The sequence below is a fragment of the Lontra canadensis genome, unplaced genomic scaffold (assembly GCF_010015895.1).
Source record: "Lontra canadensis isolate GAN:19392208 unplaced genomic scaffold, GSC_riverotter_1.0 scaffold52, whole genome shotgun sequence".
In the NCBI taxonomy this organism is placed as follows: Eukaryota; Metazoa; Chordata; class Mammalia; order Carnivora; family Mustelidae; genus Lontra; species Lontra canadensis.
The window spans coordinates 13,772,719-13,794,435 of record NW_022631046.1 but is presented as its reverse complement, the minus strand read 5'-3'; the positions used below and the strand labels follow the sequence as shown (position 1 = coordinate 13,794,435).

General features: G+C 34.3%; 1 protein-coding gene across 15 annotated transcripts in view; it reads left to right on the top strand.

Moving 5' to 3' along the window:
* Window positions 1-21,717, top strand: part of ANKS1B (ankyrin repeat and sterile alpha motif domain containing 1B) — a 1,097,747-nt gene that overhangs the window by 127,259 nt on the left and 948,771 nt on the right. For all 15 annotated transcript variants that reach the window (XM_032874307.1, XM_032874315.1, XM_032874314.1 and 12 more), the window contains exons 2-3: window positions 7,718-7,798; window positions 17,721-17,877. In XM_032874307.1, coding sequence (XP_032730198.1) covers window positions 7,718-7,798; window positions 17,721-17,877 — 238 coding nt within the window. The remainder of the gene's footprint in view (window positions 1-7,717; window positions 7,799-17,720; window positions 17,878-21,717) is intronic.

Here is a 21,717-nt window from a genome sequence, read left to right as displayed (position 1 = left end):
GACTCCCAAATCTGTATCTCTGGCTCTAATTTTTCCTTTCTCCCCTAGAATCTTTTTTTTTTTTTTCATTTTTAAAAAATTTAAATTCAGTTAATTAGCATATAATATATTATTGATTTCAGAGGTAGAGGTCAGTGATTCTTCAGTTTTATATAATACCCAGTGCTCATGTAAATGGTATTTTAAAACAAAACTTTGATTTCTGATTGTTCTTTGATGGCATGTAGAAATACAGTTGCTATTTATATTTTGAGTTGTATCTTGAACCTCTGCTTAAACACACTTGATTTGGTTGGATGTTTTTTGGAGCAAAATTTCTTTTTGAAAATGTTTTGTCTTGAGTAATTTTATATTTATAGGAGTATTGCAAACATAGGTCAGAGAATTCCATGTACTTTTCACACAATTTCCCTAATTAACACAAATTTTAATTTTAGTGGGGTTTTTTTGTAGGTTTTTTGGGTAGGTTTTCTATATACATGGTTATGTTATTTTCAAATAAAGAGATTTTCTTCTTTCTTTACAATCTTTTTTTTTTTTTAAGATTTATTTATTTATTTATTTGACAGAGAGAGATCACAGGTAGGCCGAGAGGCAGGCAGAGAGAGAGGAAGGGCGGGGGGAAGCAGGCTCCCTGCCGAGCAGAGAGCCCGACGCGGGACTCGATCCCACGACCCTGAGATCATGACCTGAGCCGAAGGCAGCGGCTTAACCCACTGAGCCACCCAGGCGCCCCTTTTCTTTACAGTCTTGATGCTTTTTATTTCTTGTAATTGCTTTTCTACCCACTACTTTGGTCAGAATCTCTGGTATATTTCTTGAGGGTTTTAGGTCTGGGTATAGTGTGCTTGATGGTGGTACATGATATAATTAAGTTTCCTAAGCCTCTCCCCTTCTTCAGGGTTGTCTGGGGTGGAATCTGTTGAGGATGGGAGTTCTCAGTGTGCTGAGGGATTGAGTTGGGTTAGGAACTACCCAGCAGCAGAGGGGTTCTCTTTTTTCCTCACATTTAGGTCTTTCATGCATTCTGAGTCTATTTTTGTCTATAGTGTAAGAAAATGGTCTAGTTTCATTCTTCTGCATGTGGCTGTCCAATTTTCCCAACATCATTTGTTGAAGAGACTGTCTTTTTTCCATTGGATATTCTTTCCTGCTTTGTCTAAGATTAGTTGACAGTAGAGTTGGGTGTCCATTTCTGGGTTCTCTATTCAGTACCATTGATCTGTACGTCTGTTTTTGTGCCAGTACCATTCTGCCTTGATGATCACAGCTTTGTAATAGAGCTTAAAGTCAGGCATTGTGATGTCCCCAGCTTTGCTTTTTGTCTTTTTTTTTTTTTTTTAATTTTCAGCATTCCTTTGGCTATTTGCGATCTTTTCTGGTTCTATACAAATTTTAGCATTATTTGTTCCAGCTCTGAGAAAAATGTCGATGGTATTTTGATAGGGATTGCACTGAATGTATAGATTGCTCTGGGTAGCACAGACATTTTAACATTATTTCTTCTTCCAATCTATGAACATGGAATGTTTTTCCATTTCATTGTGTCTTCTTCAATTTCTTTCATGAGTGTGCTACAGTTTTCTGAGTACAGATCCTTTATCTCCTTGGTTAGGCTTATTCCTAGGTATCTTAATGGTTTTTGGTGCAATTGTAAATGGGATCGACTCCTTAATATCTTTTCTTCTCATTCTTAGTGTATAAAAATGCAACTGCTTGTTTCTGTGATCAGTGTTAGAGAAATTACTGGTTGTGCTCTATTCTAGAATTTTTATGGTTTCAGATCTCACATTTGGGCCCTTAATCTATTTTGAGTTTATTTTTGTATACAATGTAAGAAAGTGGTCCATTTTCACTCTATCGCATGTAGCTGTCCAGTTTTTCTAATACCAATTTGTTGAAGAGAATGTCTTTTTCTCATTGCATATTTTTCGCTTATCAAAGATTGACCCATAATTGTATTTTTAAAAATTAATTTATTTTTAAATTTAAAGATTTAAACTTAAATCTTAAATTTAAAGATTTAAATTTAAAGATTTTTATTGATTTAATATTTGACAGAGAGACAGTGAGAGAGGGAACACAAGGTGGGGAATGGGAGAGGGAGAAGCAGGCTTCCCGCCGAGCAGGGAGCCGATTTGGCATTGGATCTCAGGACTCCAGAATCATCACCCGAGCTGAAGGCAGACACTTAACCAACTGAGCCATCCAGGCGACTCAGTACCGTAATGTTTTTTGATTATTACAGCTTTGTATTACAAGTTAAGTCTGTAATTTTGATTCTTCCAGGTTTTTCCCTTTTCAAGTTTGCTTTGGCTGTCCAGGGTCTTTTGTGTTTCCATATAAATTTTAGTATTGTTTGTTCTAGTTCTGTGAAAAATTTTGTTGGTATTTTGATTGACATGGATTGCATTAAATGTCTAGGTTGCTTTGGGTACTTTAGACATTTTAACAATATTTGTTCTTCCAGTCCATAAGCATGGGATGTCTTTCCATTTCTTTGTGCCATTTTCAATTTCTTTCAACAGTGTTGTATTATTTATAGAGGTGTTTCACCTCTTTGGTTAACTTCATTTTTATTATTTTTTGGTGTGGTTGTAAATGGGATTGTTATCTTAATTTCTCTCTCTGCTACTTCATTATTCGTGTACAGAAATGTAACAGATTTCCGTACATTGATTTTGTGTACTGTGACTTTATGAATTCATTTCAATTCTAGTAGTTTTTTGGTGGAATATTTCAGGTTTTCTACATATAGTATCAGGTCATCTGTAAATATTGAATATTTTACTTCTTCCTTACCTGTTTGGGTGCCTTTTATTTCTTTGTGTTGTCTGATTGCTGTGATTGGGATTTCTAGTACTATGTTGAATAAGAGTGGTAAGAGTGGACATCCTTGTCTTGTTCCTGACCATTGCAGCTAATCTCTCAGTTTTTCCCCTTTGAGTATGATGTTTGTTGTGGAGTGGTCATATATGGCTTTTATGTGTTGAGGTATGTTCCCTTTAAACCTGCTTTGTTAAGGGTTTTTATCATGAATGGATGTTGTAATTTGTGAGATGCTTTTTCTACATCTATTGAAAGGATCATATTTTTTTTTCTTTTTTCTTATTGATGTGATGTATCATGTTGACTGATTTGTGAATACTGGACCACCCTTGCATCCTGGGAATAAATCCCATCTGATGGTGGTGAATAATGTTTTTACTGGATTATTAGATTCAGCTTGCAATATTTTGTTGAGAATTTTTGCATCAATGTTCATCAAAGTTACTGGCATATAATTCTCTTTTTTTGTAATGTCTTCATCTGATTTTGGTATCAGGGTAATATTGGCCCCGTAGAATGAATTTGGAAGCTTTCCTTCCTCCTAAGTTTTGGGATAGTTTGAGAAAAACAGGTATTAATTCTCCTTTCAATGTTTGGTAGAAATAGCCTGTGAAGCTGTCTGGTCCTTGACTTTGTTTGTTGGGAGTTTTGGATTACCAATTTGATTTCATTGTTGGTAATCAATCTGTTCAAAATTTCTATTTCTTCCTGCTTCAGTTTTGGTGAATTATATGTTTCCAGAAATTTACCCATTTTTTTCTAGTTTGTCCAATTTTTTGGTATATAATTTTCCATAATATTCTCTTATAGTCTTTTGTACTTCCATGGTGTCTGTTATTTCTTTTCTTTTATTTGTGATTTTGTTTATTTGAGCTTTTTTTTTTTTTGATGAATCTCACAAAAGGTTTATCAATTTTTTAATCTTTCCAAAGAACCATCTCCTGGTTTCTTTGATCTTTCCATTGCTTCTTTTAGTTTCTGTATCGTACATTTCTGCTCTACTCCTTATTTCTTTCCTTCCTCTGGTTTTAGGTTTTGTTAGATCTTCTTTTTCTAGCTGCTTTAAGTATAAGGTTAGTTTGTTTTTTTGAGAATTTTCTTGTTTTTTTGAGTTAAGCCTGTATTGCTATAAATTTCCCTCTTTGTGCCATTTTTCCTGCATCCTAGAGATTTTGTATAATTGTGTTTTCATTTTCAGTTTTTCTCCATGTAGTATTTTTTTCTTGTTTGATTTCTTGTTTGTTTCATTCATTGTTTAATAGCATGTTATTAAATGTCCATATATTTGTTCTCTTTCCAGATTTTTTTCTTGAGGTTGATTTTTAGTTTCATAGTGTTGTCCTCAGAAAAGATTCTCAGTTGGTTGGGTGTCTGCTTTTGTCTCAAGCCATGATCCCAGGGTCCTGGGATCCAGTTCCACATTGGGATCCTTGCTCAGTGGGGAGCCTGCTTCTCCCTCTATCTGCTGCTCCCCCTGCTTGCTCGCTCTCTCTGAAAAATGGATAAATAAAATCATAAAAAAAAAAGAAGAAAAGATGCACGGTGAGACTTTGATCTTTTTGTATTTATTGTGACTTGTTTTGTAGCCTACTGTATATCTATTCTAGAAGGTGTTTCATGTGCACTTGAAAAGAATGTGTATTCTATTTTAGAATTGAGTATTCTGTGTATATTTGTTAAATCCTTCTGGTCCAGTGTGTCATTCAAAGACATGATTTCTTTGTTAATATTCTGTTTGGATGATCTGTCCATTGACATAAATGGAATGTTAATGTCCCCTACTGTTATTGTATTACTATCAATTAGTTCCTTTGTGTTTCTTATTAATTGTTTTATGTATTTGGTTGCTACCTCATTGGGTGCATGAATACTTACAATTTTTATACCTTCTTGTTGGATTGTCCCCTTTATGATTTTATGCTGTCTTTTTCTCTCATTCAGTCTTTGTTCTTTTTTTTTTTTTTAAAGAATTTATTTATCCATTTGGGAGAGGGAGAGATCGTGAGAGGGGAGAAGGTCAGAGGGAGAAGCAGGCTCCTAGTGGAGCTGGGAGCCTGATGCGGGACTTGATCCTGGGACTCTGGGATCATTACCTGAGCCAAAGGCAGTGGCTTAACCAACTGAGCCACCCAGGTGCCCCAGTCTTTGTTTTAATGTCTGTTTTGCCTGATATAAGTATTGGTACCCCAACTTTTGGCATCCATTTGCATGATAAACATTTCTCTGTCCCATCACTTTCAATATGCATATCTTTAGGTTTAAAATGAGTCTCTTGTAAAGCAGCGCATAGATTGGTCTTATTTTTTAATCCACTCTGTCACTATATGTCTTTGGAGCAGTTAGTCCATTTGCATTCAATGTAATTATTGATATATTTTTATTGCCATTCTTTTTTTTGTTTGTTTTTGTCTGAGAAACTCTTTATCTCTCCTTCTGTTCTGAATGATAGTCTTGCTAGATAAAGTATTCTTGACTGCAGATTTTTCCCTTTGAGCACTTTGAATATATTATGTTACTCCCTTCTGGCCTCAAAAATCTGATAGCCTTATGGGGTTTCCCTTGTATGTAACTGTCTTCTTTTCTCTTAATGCTTTAAAAAATTTTTCTTTATAACTGATTTTTTCCCTTTTAATTATTATGTGTCTTGGTGTGGACCACTTTGGGTTGCTTTTGTTGGGGAATTCTGTGCCTTCTGGATCTGATTATCTGTTGCTTTGCCCAGATCAGGGAATTTTTCAGCTATTATTTCTTTAGATACACTTTCTGCTTTCTTTCTCTTTCCTGGAATCCCTATAATGCAAATGTTATTAAGCTTATGGGGGTCCCTTAGTTCCCTAAGTCTACTCTCATTTTGCATAGTCCCCCCCCCCCCCACTCAGCTTGATTACTTTCCATTAATTTGTCTTTCAGGTTGCAGATTCATTCCTCTGCATCCTCTAGCCTGCTATTTATTCTACTGAGTGTATTTTCAATTTCAATTATTGTTTTCTTCATCTCTGATTGATTTGTTTTAGCTCTGTGTTGAAGGTTTCACTAATGTCCTTTACTCTTCTCAAGTCCAGTGATTATATTTATGATCATTACTTTAAATTTTCTTTTTCAGGATATTATATACATTTTGCTTATGTCTCTTGCTATGATTTTGTCTTTCTTCATTTTGGACATATCCCTTTGCCTCCTCATTTAACCTAACTTTCTGTCTGTTTCTGTGTGTTAGGAAAATCAGATAGTCTATTGCTCTTGAAAATAGTGGGCAGGGCATGTACTTTTAATAAAGTGGCACCTGCCCTTCTCCACAGGGGACGTGTAACCATAGCAGAGCTACAGTGTGTGCAGGTGGGGGTTGCAGTTTTAACAATACCAGTATCCTCCATGGGAGGTCAGGAAACACATTGTTGGTAAGATTTGTACTGGTCTTCTGGTGGAGGGAAACTGCTGTCCTTGGACTGAGGCAGGTGTAGTTGGAGGGGACAGGATGTGGTGTAAGCATGTTAAATAATGAGTGCCTGCACTCTGCTGGTTCCCACAGGTGACTGTGATTATTCTGGGGGAACATGGGAATGAAATGGCACCTGCCTCTTTCATTCCTGGAAAAGTCCCTCAGGAATTCTGAGATTACTAATTAACTCCCTTTCCATGTACCCCATGTGTTTTTCTAACTGCTGCTTCAGTCTATCTCTGAGGACTGTTTGCTGTGCTGTTTCTTTAAGGGCAGAAACTCAGTTTCCTTTCACCCTTTGGGCTCTCCCAGAGCCCAGCTTCTGATTTTAAAGTTCTAGGCTTCAAGTCCTGTTGGTTGTACGAACTCACAAAATGTGGTTCCTTTGATTTTCAAAGCTAGATGCTGAGGGGATTCTTTGTGTAGGCTTCCCAGTATGATGGTCTGTTTTTCATCCCTCTATGTGCCTATGGCTCCCTTCTTCTGGCAGCCAGACCCAGGGAGTTTTTTAGCTCCCCACTGCATCTCTGCCCTTCCTAATCTCTTCGATGTTGTCTCTCCTGGACATTTAGGTGTGGAGTTTGTTCTGCCAATCTTTGGATTGTTTTCTAGATTATTTGCACTGATGTGAGTGTTACCTAGTATCTGTGAGAGGAGGTGAATTTAGGGTCCTCTTCTACTATCTTCCCTGGAGATCTCTAGACCTTAGTTTTTATGAGTTTAATATTGTCAAGAGTGCCAGATAAAATGATTTTTTGATGTAGTTTTTGAAAAGTGGCTTTTAGTGCCTTATGTTTTCAAAGGCTAAAAATAGTTTCTGTGATAGTAGTGATCAATGATAAAATAGACTATTTTCTATAGTTATATTGTCTTCAAAATATGTTGTAAAACGATATTTTCAAAACTATTATAATCTTCTTGTGTTTTACAACAGTCCAGATCTTCAATTATAGTTTCAAGTATGAAATACGGATTTTCTTGGTAGTGTTTGAACCACAAGAAGAGTTTGTATTCTTCCCATAATGCAGAAATATCTTTTAACTTATATAAATCTCTGACATCTCAGAAGGATTGTGTTAAAATGGAGGAGGTGTCATAAATCTTTATTCTTTGGTATAGAATATAGTAGCTGAGTGTTAATTTCTTCCAATATTTAAGTATTTATTTAAAGTAATAGGGAATTTTTGGTTTCAGGTTTTTAATACATGACAGTAATCCTACATGCACTAATAATTTCTGAAGGTGGTTATATTCCCTAATAATTTCCTTACCTCAAATAGATGAAGTTATTGTTCCAAGGAGAATGCATTAAAGATGGCATTCATTTTCTACATGACTAGAATTTTCTTATGCAACATGCTGCTGGCTATGGGACTATGAGGCTTCTTTTTGTTTTTCAAAGCATGATTCTGCTTAACTGTTAACTCTGCGCTTGTGCTTTATTTGCAGCATCTGGCGAGGCCCCAATGTGAACTGCACAGACAGTTCGGGTTACACTGCTTTACACCATGCAGCCTTAAATGGACATAAGTAAGTGCTACTTATTTGGACTGGAAACCTGATGTATTTAGTTACATGTAATGAAGTTAATTATGTTGATGATAACTCTCTCATGCTTCCAGGAGTCTCCTGGGCCTAGGTGAATTTGGAGAGGCACTAGGTGGCAACACTGACAATTTAAACTTGGTAGGAATGTTGCTGTGGATTGTTATGTGCAGAGTATAAGCCAAGAGAATTATTCTAAAATAGGCAAATAACATGCAAGGAGAATGAAAGAAGTGACAGGACGTGTTAGTTATGTGTAGCTTTCAGGGGGTAATGAGATAGAACTAATTAGTAATACCACCCTACCTTTTTTGGGTATTTTTATCTAACATGGGGAGTATTCACCAAAAGTAAAATCTTAATAAGTTCTTACTTTGAATATGAGCCACTTCAAAATCCTTCAAATTTAGGTAACATGCTTTTCCTTTGTCATTCAAGATAGTCTTTCTGGTTTTAAATTTCTTTAATCTATGGAATTATGTTTCAATAGTGTGATAGCCTACAGTATGGACAGTGAAAGAATGTGTAAACATAGCCATCATTTCTTTTCTAGTGTTTTACCTGGGTTACCTCATGGTTTACTGACAAAATATGAGGAGTCTGAATGATTCAGATGTTCTGTCCTCCCCCATCAGAAGAAAAGGGACTCTTTTCATGTCTCCTTTTCCTTTCTGTTTTTCCTTTGCTCTAAAGATCCAAATTATTAGTCTTCCCAGACTTGGAACATTTCATTTTACTTTTACTTCAGTTTTTTAAAGATTTATTTATTTTAAGAAGAGAGAGAGAGAGTGTGTGTGTGTGTGTGTGCATGCACATGCCAGGGGAAGGAAGAGAATCTTCAAGCAGACTTCTCACTGAGCACAGACCCTGACTTAGGGCTCAGTCCCGTGACCCAGGAGATCATGTTCTGAGCCAAAACCAAAAGTTGGATGCTTAACTGATTGAGCCACCCACCCATGCACCCCCATTTTACTAGAGTTTTTTTTAGATGTGGTAATTACTGCCTTAAAAATGTTAGGCACACAAAAAAAGTGCTAGTTACCTTTTGTTTTCCCACCTAACTATTCCTTTATTTTGTGAATTGAGACACAAGATCAGGTCACACTTGATTACATTTTATGGCCTTAAAATTCTCACAAAAGAAACACCCTTTTTGTCATTTATCACTATGACATTTTTTATTTTTAAACTTACTGCATAAACTTAGCATTATCATTCTGTTTGGGTATGGAGATATATCTATAACTATCTACCCATATATAATTATACATATAATCATAAACATAATGTTTTATCATTTGGATTCTTAGTATTAGAATTCCCAAATAACATTTCTTTTTATCCACTCCCTATTCTATATTATATTATCTTATACATCTAACTTGGAATCTTTTATTTTGCTGGGTCTTTTTCAAAATATATTGCTGTACTTCTGTAGAGTGCAAAATGTGTACAGATCCCTACCATCTGAATATTTTAAAGGAATTACTATTTACTCTTCCTTGTCCCTGGGTTATCAGGAATGAAGGCAGATTAAATCAGCCCAATAAATACAATGCTGATGGCTTCTTTGGTCATCTTAATTGTGTATTAGGGGAATTCCAGTTGGGAAAATTGGAAAGATGTACTATCAGATCTAATGGACAGAAGATTGAGCCTGAGCTCAGAGCTGTACTACTCTCCTTGTTCTATCTTAGCTTGTCATTATAAGCACTTCTCAAAATAATGTCCCAAAACGGATTAGCATTCATATCCATCTGTGGTTTTCAGTGTTTAGTAAATGTTGTATACATGATGGCCTGTCAAATTTTAACTATTGAGATATGTTTCCCTATGCCCCACTGCATAATTCCTCATTTCTATTAGCATTATACAAAGTAAAGATAATTTAAGCAAGTTGATTAGCAATCATTAACATCATAAAGAGAGGGGGATTTGACTAGATATCTTAGATATCTTTCAATATCTCTTTAATTGCAGATATTCTCTGAGAATTATATTTCTCTGCTTTGCTTTTATATGAAGATTCCATCTTTTTAACACTTTCTGGAAAGATTTTACCCAGTGTCATTCTATAGGCATTGGAAAAAAGCAGGAGAATTCTAATCCCATCTTCCCATCTCTGCTAGTTATATATCTTGAGCCATTTAATTAACCCATCTAGGGCTCAGTTCAGTATAATGAATACATCGGCTGGATATTTTCCATTGTTCCTTTCAATTATAATATTTTATGATACACTGTTTTAGTATTTGTGGTTCCGTTATGTACTATGATGCTTCAATTCTGAAATTTGAATTTTCATTTAGAGTGTAATATCTCTTTACTTTAGGGCCCCTGGATGGCTCAGTCAGTTGAGCAACTGCCTTTGGTTCAGGTCATGATCCTGGAGTCCCAGGACCGAGTCCCATATTGGGCTCCCTACTCAGTGGGGAGTCTGCTTCTCTCCCTGACTCTCTCCCCTCTCATGTTCTCTCTCTCTCTCTAATATATATACATATATATGTATATACGGATACATATATATGTATATGTATACACGGATACACATATCCGTATATACACATGTATACACATATACACATGTATATGTATATGTATATACATATACACATGTATCCGTATATACATATACATATATATGTATACATATATATAAAATCCATGGGTAATTTAAAGTAAGATAGTTTATTCAATCCTGCCCCCTCCCTTCCCTCATTTTATAGATGGAAAATAAGCCCATTCTGGATAAATGACATAGTGGTCACTTAGATATTAAGGTGGGGCTGTGTTTAGAGTTTAAGTGTTATAGTTCTAAGTGCATGCTTTTACATTATTATTTTACATTATTATTCTACATTATCTTCCTTTTGTGGCTGTGTGCACATCAGTTTCCTAAACTCTTGCTGGCTTTTTTCTGTTCTATTATCTATTTCTGGGCTGCCTCTCATTATCAACTAGTGTGTTCTCATAGAATGTTAATTTTAATATTGGCTTAAGAAAAAATATTTGAAGGAAAAAAATGTCCATAGCGTATATCTCAGAGCCAGAGAAGAATTTTTTTTCTTTCCTTTGCTGTTGCTATTCTCACTTAGCAAGGTAATGAACAATTGATTATTTTGTATTATTCCCAAACAACCCTTAGCAGTCAGCACAGAAACACATCATTTCCATGTTTGTTGCTATTGTTGTTATAGCCATCAGCTATAGATTGTTTCCAAAAACATAATGATTTCTAGGCTAAAGTTCATGGAATCATAGAGCTAGCAGTAATATTACAGGGTTCTGTAGCTTCTTATTTTGTTCTGAACACAGACTTTTCTCCTACCCTCAACATAAAATCTAAACCTTCATACTGCAAATTAAGCCTGTTTTACATCCTTTTATTTTGTACGTTTTATGGAGGCTCTTGTTTAGTTAGTCCATAAGTGGAGCAGCATTTTGTACCTGAAATATATTATTTCATAATGAACAATTCATCTCCACTTAGCCAAATCAGGACACAATAGAAAATGTACTTCTGTTAGTGATTTCCTGGGTCATTTGTAATTGCAGATTAGAAAATTATTACCATCAAATGATAGAAAAAACATGGTTAGTAGAACAAAATCCACCAACAATGATTATAAGTTATTTCAGTAGATAGGCAAGAAACCTGTTTTTCTTTTTTATAATATGAAGGATTCATTTTTCTCTTTCATGTATTTCTGCTACAAATTTGGCTGTCTTAATTCTCTTCTGAACAGACAGTAGCCAGCCAGCTGGCCTGCCTTTCTGCCTTTCTTCTTCCCTCTCTCCCTCCTTCCCCCACTTTCTTCTTCCCTCTTTCCTTTTTTCTTTGCTCTCTCTATCCCTTCTTCTCTTCCTCTCTCCTTTCCTTTCCTCTTTTCTTTTTCTAATCTTTTCTTTTTAATAATATTCTTACTGTTCACTGTAAGTTTTTACTAAACATGTGTATTCAATGTCAGTTCTCTTCTCTTAGCAAATTGTTCCTTTTCTTTTTTTCTTGTTAAGGTTCATCTCATTAATCTATATTGGGCACACTGTGATTCTTGATGCTGTTTTGAGAACTCTCAGCACTAAATTGTTATCATTTATATCTTCAAAATATGTATATTCTTTGTTATGTGTGGGGTTTAAATATTTACTGTTCTTGCCTTTCATTCTTTAAACATTTAATGCTTGGATCCTAGACTCCATTATCTGAAATCCAAACTGTATCTCATATTATATCTAGAAACCAGATAGTAATTTATGTGTACTTTTGATTTACTCTCTCTTAGGTTTTCTTTTCTTTTTTTTTTTTTTTTTTTCGTAGGTTTTCTAATGAAAGAAGAGAACTTCCTCTAAAAATTTATGTAGTCTGATCCATAAAGTTTCTCTTTGGTAAACCTAGAAATAACTTTGATCTGATTGCTTCTTTCCTGGATAAGGGTATTAAATAGTTAAAATTTGCTCTAATTCACTCTCCCTGGCAATCTAGGAGAGTGAATTCAATATAAAAAGGAGCTCCAGTTACAAAATGGGGGGGATTGTCCTCCGGTTTTTTGACCATGTCAAACACATTTGCAACTCTATTACTGTTAAAGAGAAGTAAAATCTTCAAGAAAGTCTGAAATCAAAAGGGCCTTAATTAATGTGAGAATTTCATTAGTTTGTTAAATACTATATCCATATGAAGATGATTTGCATTTATTTCCAAGTTCTTTGGACTAGTACCAAGGGAGGATGGAACAAAATAAATGTCTTGGTTATGATTTAACTATAGGGAAATTTGCTCTTGAGGTAAAGAAATGTGAATGTTGAACTTCCCCAGTTAACTTAATTTTGCTCAGAACATATCCTGAAGCTCCTTAAAAGATATTTCATATGGATTAGAAGTGTATTTATAGCTATCAGAAAATGAAAAAATTAAATATAGTAGCAAAAATCAGTACTTTAAGAATTCCTATTTTTACTTGAACTTATATATTAGCCTTAAGCTGCAAAATGTTGCAGTGTTTAAATTGATTATTAAATTTAATTTGATATTTTGTTTTACTCCTGGGAAATGGAATTGTTTTTTCTGTGAGCTCATTGACCACATTTATTTTAGGATTTTAGAGCAGTTCTTATTTATGAAATGCTATATGTAAGAAAGAATGCCACTTTATGATCAAAATATAGATGTTACTTCACTTGTTTGCCATTTTATGAGCATTGTTCATCAATATAACTCAATATTTCATGCCTAGTAACTAAGCACAGTCAACATGTTCATTTGTTGATACTTCTGAAAGATACAAGCTACAACCTAAATAAAAATGAAAATCAATAGGATGCCTGAGTGGCTCAGTCAGTTAAGCGTCTGTCTTCAGCTCAGTTCATGATCCTGGGGTCCTGGGATTGGATCTTTTATCAAGTGGAGAGTCTGTTTTTCCCTCTGCACTTACCCCCTGCTCATGATCTCTCTCTCACTCGCTCTCTCTCTCTTGCAAACAAATAAATAAAATCATTATTACAAAAAGAAAATAATACTGATTTGGGTAGGATCCTAGTGTTAAATACCATTCTAGTTTAGATATTATTGATAGTACTTGAAACTTAATTTATTCTTAATGAATGTGGAGAAAAAGGGCCTGTTTAATACATTATTACTTGTGATATACATTAATGCATCGCACGTTGTATAAATGACGATTGATTAATATTTTATTTATGATTCAGTAAGACCAACAGGCACATTTTTTAAAAATAAGATTTTATTTATCTGGCAGAGAGAGAGGGGAAGCAGGCTTCCCACTGAGCAGAGAGCCTGATGTGGGACTCACTGCCAGCACCCTGAGATCATGACCTGAGCCAAAGGCAGAGGATTTAACCCACTGAGCCATCCAGGTGCCCCTAATAGGCACATTTTTTATCAGAAATATAACTTTATATTTATTAAGTATGTTCTCACATTAGAAATCTGAGCCATGCCATTTCATTAGTTGATATCTGTGAATAGGATGAAAGGTACAACTTAACTAAAAATTTAAAAATAAATTTAAATTTAAAAATGAACAAATTTGGGGCACCCTAATAACTCAGTTGGTTAAGCATCTGACTCTTGATTTTGGCTCAGATCATGATTTTAGGGGGTCGTGGGATGGAGCCCTGTGCTGGGCTCCCTCTCCACGGGGGAGTCTGCTTCTCTACTTCTCTCTCTCCCTCTGCTTCTTCTCTCACTGACTCTCTTTCTCTCAAATAAATAAATCTTCAAACAAACAAACAAACTAGTAAAAATGAGTTAAAAAAAAAGTAAATATAGGGGTGCATGGGTGGCTCATTTGGTAAAGCATCTGCCTTCAGCCTGGGTCATGATCCCAAGGTTCTGGGATTTAGCCCCGACTGAGTTGATTGAGTCAGGCTCCCTGCTTGGTGAGGAGTCTGTTTCTCCTTCTCCCCACTTCTCTCTTTATCTCTTCTTCTCTTTATCTCGCTCCCTGTCTCAAATAAATAAATAAAGTATTTTTAAAAAGTAAATATAATAGTATTTGGTTAGGATTGTATTATTCACCAAAGGCAATTTCATAGGCATACAAATTATTCTTTTCAGATTTACCTATCAGGTGGTGGTAATATGATACAATACAAATGTCGGTATGCTAGTTTTTTCACTCTTTCATCAATCTTCCTGATAATTAAATAATTAATGTATATCACATACATTATTAGAAAATGTCAACAAGAATTAAGCCAAACGACAAATTAAACTCTGAATGGATTTCATGAAAGTAAAAGCAAATAGGATTGGTAACCCATTAAACTTTACTCATTATCCTTTGAGAGTAAATACTTTTAGAAGTTTCAGATTATTTTTTTAATTGGTTAGGCATTGAGGAATAAAGTTAAAAACTCTTCACATAAGTTATCTTTCTCTGTTAAATGAATTTGGAGAAGGCTATTTTGTGAATAGTATAAATTCTACTTTTACATTCAGATAATAAACAGTGTCCTTTTTGGTATTATTTTACCTTTTATTTAAATGTGAAATGTTTTATTTAAAAAAAATTGGGATTGTTAAACATTGCTGCAGCTTGCCTTGAGAATAGTGTTGGTTAGTATACAATTTTACAGTCATACCTGTTTTTTATTTGATTCACACCAACCCTTTTGAGACTGGCAGGAAGTTGTAGCCTCTGAATTCTATCTTAACAATATCTGAAAGACTGACAGAGGCTATTTGATTTGCCCAAGGTAACCAAATGGGTAAGTAGTAGAGTTGGAACTCTAAAGCAGATATTCTGATTTTTAACTGCTTTTTAAATTCATTGGTATTGAATCCTTCTTACCACATTGTAATTAATCTTCTCAGAATAGAAGACACTATATGGTAACTTTTGCTTGGCAGGGAGGTGAGGAGAAATGTATGAACTCAACAAACTTTAAGTGTCCTTCTGATTTTCAGATTTGTTTTTGCAAACTTTTGGAAACATTTTTTTAGATTTGTTTTTGCAAAATTTTGGAAGCATTTTTATTTTTAAAGGATTTTGTTTTTACTTGGGAAAAGAACTAATATTTTTGTACAGTGCTTTAGCATTTATTGAGTGGTTTCTCTTTTGTGATCTCATTTAAAGATTTTACCAGTCTTGAGCAGTAGGCCTTAACTTTTATGACAATATCCTCTACAGAAAAGAAAAAGAAAGACAAGACTAAGTAATTTCTCTAGGGTCACATCATTAGGTAGTTTGTGTAGCTAGGACTCAGATTCAAATCTTCTAAATTCAGGTTTTTATAAAATAATACTGGCTCTTAAGAAGAATATAAAACTGAGATTTTATTCTTATTTTCTCTAAAATCATATCATTAGAAAATTTAGGACTCCTTGGAACTTTCTAAATATTTTTACAACATATTCTTGGTTCTTTCATCATGATTTCATATATTTATCTATTAAGTCCAATGTTTCATATGTGGGGGAGAAAGAATAATTTTCTCATTCCTTTCTAGGTTCTTGGCTGAGGAACCCCCACTCCTCCTATAATAAAAAGGTAGACTAATGGGAGTAAAACAAGAAGTTTAGTAATATGTATATCTTTTGTGTACACATGGGAGATACCCAGCAAAACTGTGTTAACTCCCACATTAAAAGTCATTTCCTGCTAAACATAAAATAGATGTTTGTTGAGGGGAACTAGTTATGGGAGGTTATTAGGGAAAGCACAATAAACAAGTTATGGGGGTGTTACTCAGATTTAAGTTTCTGCCTTCTCCCTTGATAAGAGTTTCTAGAGATTTGGGGGCACCTGGGTGGCTCAGTGGGTTAAGCCTCTGCCTTCGGCTGAGGTCATGATCTCTATATCCTGGGATCGAGCCCCACATCAGGCTCTTTGCTCGGCGGAGAGCCTGCTTCCCTCTCTCTCTCTGCCTGCCTCTCTGCCTACTTGTGATCTCTCTGTGTCAAATAAATAAATAAAATCTCAAAAAAAAAAAAAAAGAGATTTAGAGTACATTATCATTTTCTGGTACAAAGAGGGAGACTCCCTACAAATGGAGTTTTCTTTATGATTTAAATGTTTCTTACAAAAAAGTAACTTCTATTTCGTTTTCAGAGGTTTAACAACATCTACTCTTTCTTAGAAGTAATCAGCTTAAAATAATCCTCATGCCAAGGAGGGTATATTTTGGAGTGGCATATTCTCTCCTTTACAAGTTTAGATCACACTTTGGGCATTCATTATGTTTTACGATTTATTGTAATGTTTGTATCATGTTTATTTTGTGTGTTTATGGGGAGGTAGCTATTAGAGTTCTAACTTCTATTCGGACTTCCTCCAATTTTTCTTGTTACTTTACATTTAAAGTCTGGCTTCATGAAATATTTAAATTTAGCTCTTTGTGTTACATTCGTTCTAAGTACCAGTGATTTCTTATATACGAGAAAGAACTTTAGAATTTTTTGTAACTGTGTATGTGTATATACACACACATGCACGCGTATACATATATATGTATTTGTATATCTGTCTGGGATTTCATTTAGTGAGGTAATAGAATTTGCTTCATAAATGCTTCCATTTTTAAAGGATTTTAAAATGTTTTTGATTGGTTGAAACAAAATTCAATATAATGTGTGCCATAAATTAATGTCTTCTTGATGTTGAGTATTGTAGTTCAGAATTTTTACTTTGAAAACTTGGTGGGGGATTGAGTACAAAGTGCACATAGGTAGGTTATATTGAGTATGAATTGATACTGGATCAGTGGTGGAACTTGTCTAATGAATGAATTTCCTTGAAAATTTTTCTTAAGGTTTGAACAGAGAGGCGAAGAAGTTCAGAAGTATGAATAGCACATATTCAAAATATGTTGTGTGTCATGGCTGAAAATTTATTAAACTCCCCACCTGCTTTTCTACTGTGCTGTCTGCTTTCTATTTTATATGCCTCTTCAATTCCTTATTCCAACTTTCTATAGGAATGATGTATAAATTACCTAAATGTCTCTTAGTAGTATGATCTTTGTGTGTGTGTATGTGTGTGTATGTATAAAGAGTTTGATTATCCTCCGCTTTTCCTTCATGCTAAATCTCAGGTATGCGCTATTTGAGAAAAACTCCTTTAAAAAAAAATAGGAAGAGACATTTTTAAAAAATGTTTTACTTATTTCATTCAGTTATGAAATTAGGTAAGTTTTGCCCAAATGAGTTCTATTAAGTGCTTTCATTGTTCATTCAGTGTTCTGTGAGTATGTATTGTGGTGGTAATTTTCCAGGTAAGTAAAATAGCCAAATATTAAGTAGGCTAACTCTTAGACCAAATTTTGTATTTCTTACTCTAAATTTCCAGCCAGCATCCAGTATACTTTCATAATTATCTGTTCAATGAAATCTGTGTGTTTAGTATATTTTCTTTTCTGTTCTTTTTTTTTTTTTCCCCCCTTCCAGGGATATAGTTCTCAAACTACTTCAGTATGAGGCATCAACAAATGTAGCAGACAACAAAGGTTATTTTCCCATTCACCTGGCTGCCTGGAAAGGAGATGTAGAAATTGTGAAGATTCTTATTCATCATGGACCCTCACATTCCAGAGTCAATGAACAGGTGCATTTATCATATATTTGCTCTTGCTATAGTTTTGCGAGGTTTGCAAAGGCAAGGCCACATTGAAGAATTTATTATTTCTGTCATTACCCTGCCAAAGACTTTTTCACAGCTAAATTTCCTAAAGGAGAAATAGAAACATTCTTAGGCACTTCTATTAGTTACATAGGTAGTAAGTTGGGCATTTATAAAGATACTTGTTAATAAGAGAATACTACATAAAGGAAGTAACTGATACTTTTGCCTAACTTATATAAGCATCCATCTTATAGTTTTTGAATATTTGAAGATAGAACAGAATTCACATTTGTAATATGAATTAGAGCTTCTCTTAAAATTTTAAAGCAATGATAGTGGATTCATTTGTACAATGTTTTCCATTTACTTAACACTTCTACAGTAAATATAGTTTTGTGAATCAGAATTCAAAATACAGTATATGCAATTGGTAGTCACATATTAAGTTAAAAATTTCCTGTTTGTGTGCCCAGAGTATGTTGAGTAAAACACAGCAGCGATATACTGACAGATAAAGTAAAAATATTTTCAGGTGCATAATATCCATATTACACATAGCTGACATATTAAAAAAGGAATGCCATTCTCATTATTCTAAATAAATAAGACCACAGATTTCTGAATGTAAAATACAGGCCCCTGATACAGTATGGTAACAAACATCTTGAGCTCTGCATGCCCCCTACTGTTTCCATTTTGTAAAACTATATTTGAAAACCAGCATGCAGTCCAACAATTGAATTACAACCATGGCATTAAGCTGCAGGTTGGCAGTTGTCCAATATCAATGTAAGTGGTTACTCTAGGGCAAGAACATCTGATGAAGTGCAATTAGCATACTGTTCAAATGAATATAGACTTTGCTGGCCTTCTTAGACTTTGACTGAAATTCAGACTGAAGAATAAAAAGTAACACTGGCACTCACTATAAACATAAAAGGGAAGAAAAATACATTTCTTCCCTTGGAAAAATGCAGTTGTAGAAATAAAGTTCCTGTAAGTAGGAAAAATGTTGTATTAATTGAAAGTGTCTTATTAATAATTATCACAAAATTTGTATGTTTATATGTTATAAAATGAAGTGTATTTTTATACAAATACATTCATAAATTCAATCTTTAAAAAATGACAGATATGCCTGTCTTTATCAGCATATCATGCTAAAGGGAAATTTATGGGAATGCTGTTTTGTTTTTCAGAAAAATCAAAAGTTAAAAGATTGTTTGTGAGATGAGCCATCTGGTGGTTATTCTTAAAACTGTCTGAATGCCCCAAAGTGAACCTGAAATAATAAGATGGAAAAACAATCCAAGGTTAAACAAGGGACTGTTAGTTTTTACAAGCAAAATACTTCCTAAATGACATGAAGATAAGAAAAAACACTTAGAATTCATTTGTATTTGAAAGTTGCTTTGTCTTGTGGTTTTTACTGGAAGTAAATTGAAAATTTCTCGAGATTTTTAATACCACGCTTTCAGTATTTGTTTATTGTATATGTGGTACACCTTGAGTGCTGACATATTTGTGTCATCTAGTGCCATTTCTCCTAAGTTTCTGATGTGGGAATTTTATTTTTGTAAAAGTAACTTTTCATTTTAGCTTTTTTTCTCCCCTCTGAATGGGGTAGAAATGTACTAGTTACTTATAAACCTTTATGTATTTAAGCAACAGAGGGGAGAAATGAAAATAATAGTTAAGATATATTGAAACATGGTGCTTGACATAGCCAAGCGCCATGCTAAGCACTTTTACCTATAATATATTATTTAATTATTCTCAACAACCCTTGAAGTGATATTATCCCCTCCCATTTTAGAGATGAGAAATTAGGCTCAGTAGGGCTAAGTAACTCATCTAAGGTCACTCATTACTGAGTAACTAAAGCTCAGACTTGGACTCTATTTCCAAAGCCCTCCACAATAGCATATTGGTATTGTCATCATAAATCCTGTCACTTATGGATTGTTTTCTATATGCCAGGCAGTGTGCAAAGTACTTCATCTATTATCTTAGAAAGCTGATGAAGTAGGGATTAATTATTTTTCCTGTTTTAAATGTGGGAAGCTACCTTAAAGAGATTAAATAAGTTGCTCATGATATCACAACTACTAAGAAATGTACTCAGTATTTGAATCCAGGTTTTTCTAATGCAAAGCTCAAGCTCTTAACCAATCTTACTCCATGTTATGATAGTAAAACTATGTGTAATTGTCAGGGCTTAGTTCTGATTTCTGAAAGCCAACTTTGGTTTCTAACACAGCTTTCTTTCAAAATAATTCTGTCTTATATTTTAATATTCAAAGTTTACAAAGCATTTCCTTCATGCTATTTCTTTCTTTTTTTAAATATTTTATTTATTTATTTGACACAGAGAGAGAGAGATCACAAGTAGGCATAGAGCCAGGCAAAGAGAGAGGGAGAAACAGGCTCCCTGCTGAGCAGAGAGCCCGATGGAGGGCTCAATCCCCAGGACCCTGAGATTGTGACCTGAGCTGAAGGCAGAGGCTTAACCCACTGAGCCATCTAGGCATCCCCATGCTATTTCTTTTTGATTTATAAGTTATCCTCTATGGTTTGTAGGGAGGGTAATATTCACATTTTGCAGATAAGAGAGATCAAGTGGTTTACTCTTGCTAATAAGTGTGTGTCAGCACTTCAAAATAAGTCACCATTCTATACTGCCCTAGAATTAGTGGTCAATTTAGCACAATGTAATTTTGAAAGCAAAGTTGACCTTGCACTGATTGTGGTTTTTATAATTCCTACATCCTTCCTTTCTATGTCAACTGATTTATTATTTTCTTTCTTTGGTGTATATATATATTTGCATTTTATGCTTCTCTCTATATTCATCTCCTCCCCCTTTACCTTTTCTTCCCTTTTTTTTTTTTTTAAACATTAGGGCAAAAACAAGAATAGTATCTCATAAGTATATTCCCTTACTATTTACCAAAACTCAAACCTAACAAATGTTAGTTTCCATTAGTTTTGCTTTGAAGCAAGATCTTTTGGTAAATAGCTTTTGTCCGCCAGTTTTGTTATGCTCCACATTGTCTAGAAATATAATTGTCCTAATTTTTTGGAGAGCACCCATTTGGTAAAAAAGGTAATTCAGAATTGCTCAAGAATGTTCTTTGTAGACATACTCGCAATTATTAATCAATGCTTCTTCACAGTCTGTATTTCAAATGAGATACTTTAAGATCACTTGTTAGTATAGATACATGTATACAATCATGTCTTTTATAAAGGTACCACAGTTGTCGTTTTTCTGATGTGACAATGTAAGTATGTGTTGATTATGGATAAACTCTGAATATTTTCTCCTAAGTCTGGCATGATTGAAATAATTTTTCTTGAGATCTGAACAATCTAATTGGTGTTAATAGAGAAAGTTTCAATTTTGCACTTATAATTTCCTATGCTAAGGCCTATGCAAATGTAGAAATGTGTTTGAGGAATTGTTTTGTAATTGGTTTTTCTTTTTCTCAAAGAGATGCTGTATTTTGAAAGTTGAATTTCTTTCCAACCATAGGAAAATTTGATTTGGTCAGAAGGCATATTTCTATATCATATTTTTATGGTATAGGATAATAGATTGATTTTCTTATCAGGCTTATAAAACGTAGATAAGAAAAATCAAGGAATGTAGACCTATGTAGACTTGTATGTAGTCAGTCTCTATGAGGAAGTAGACTATAGCAACACGTTCTAACTAAAAACAAGAACGACTCTTCCAAAATGATGGAAAAACAATGCCTTCAGCTGGATTCCCCATCTATCAGATCTTAATTTCTTGTCGATTGTCTCCAGTGGGTAGGT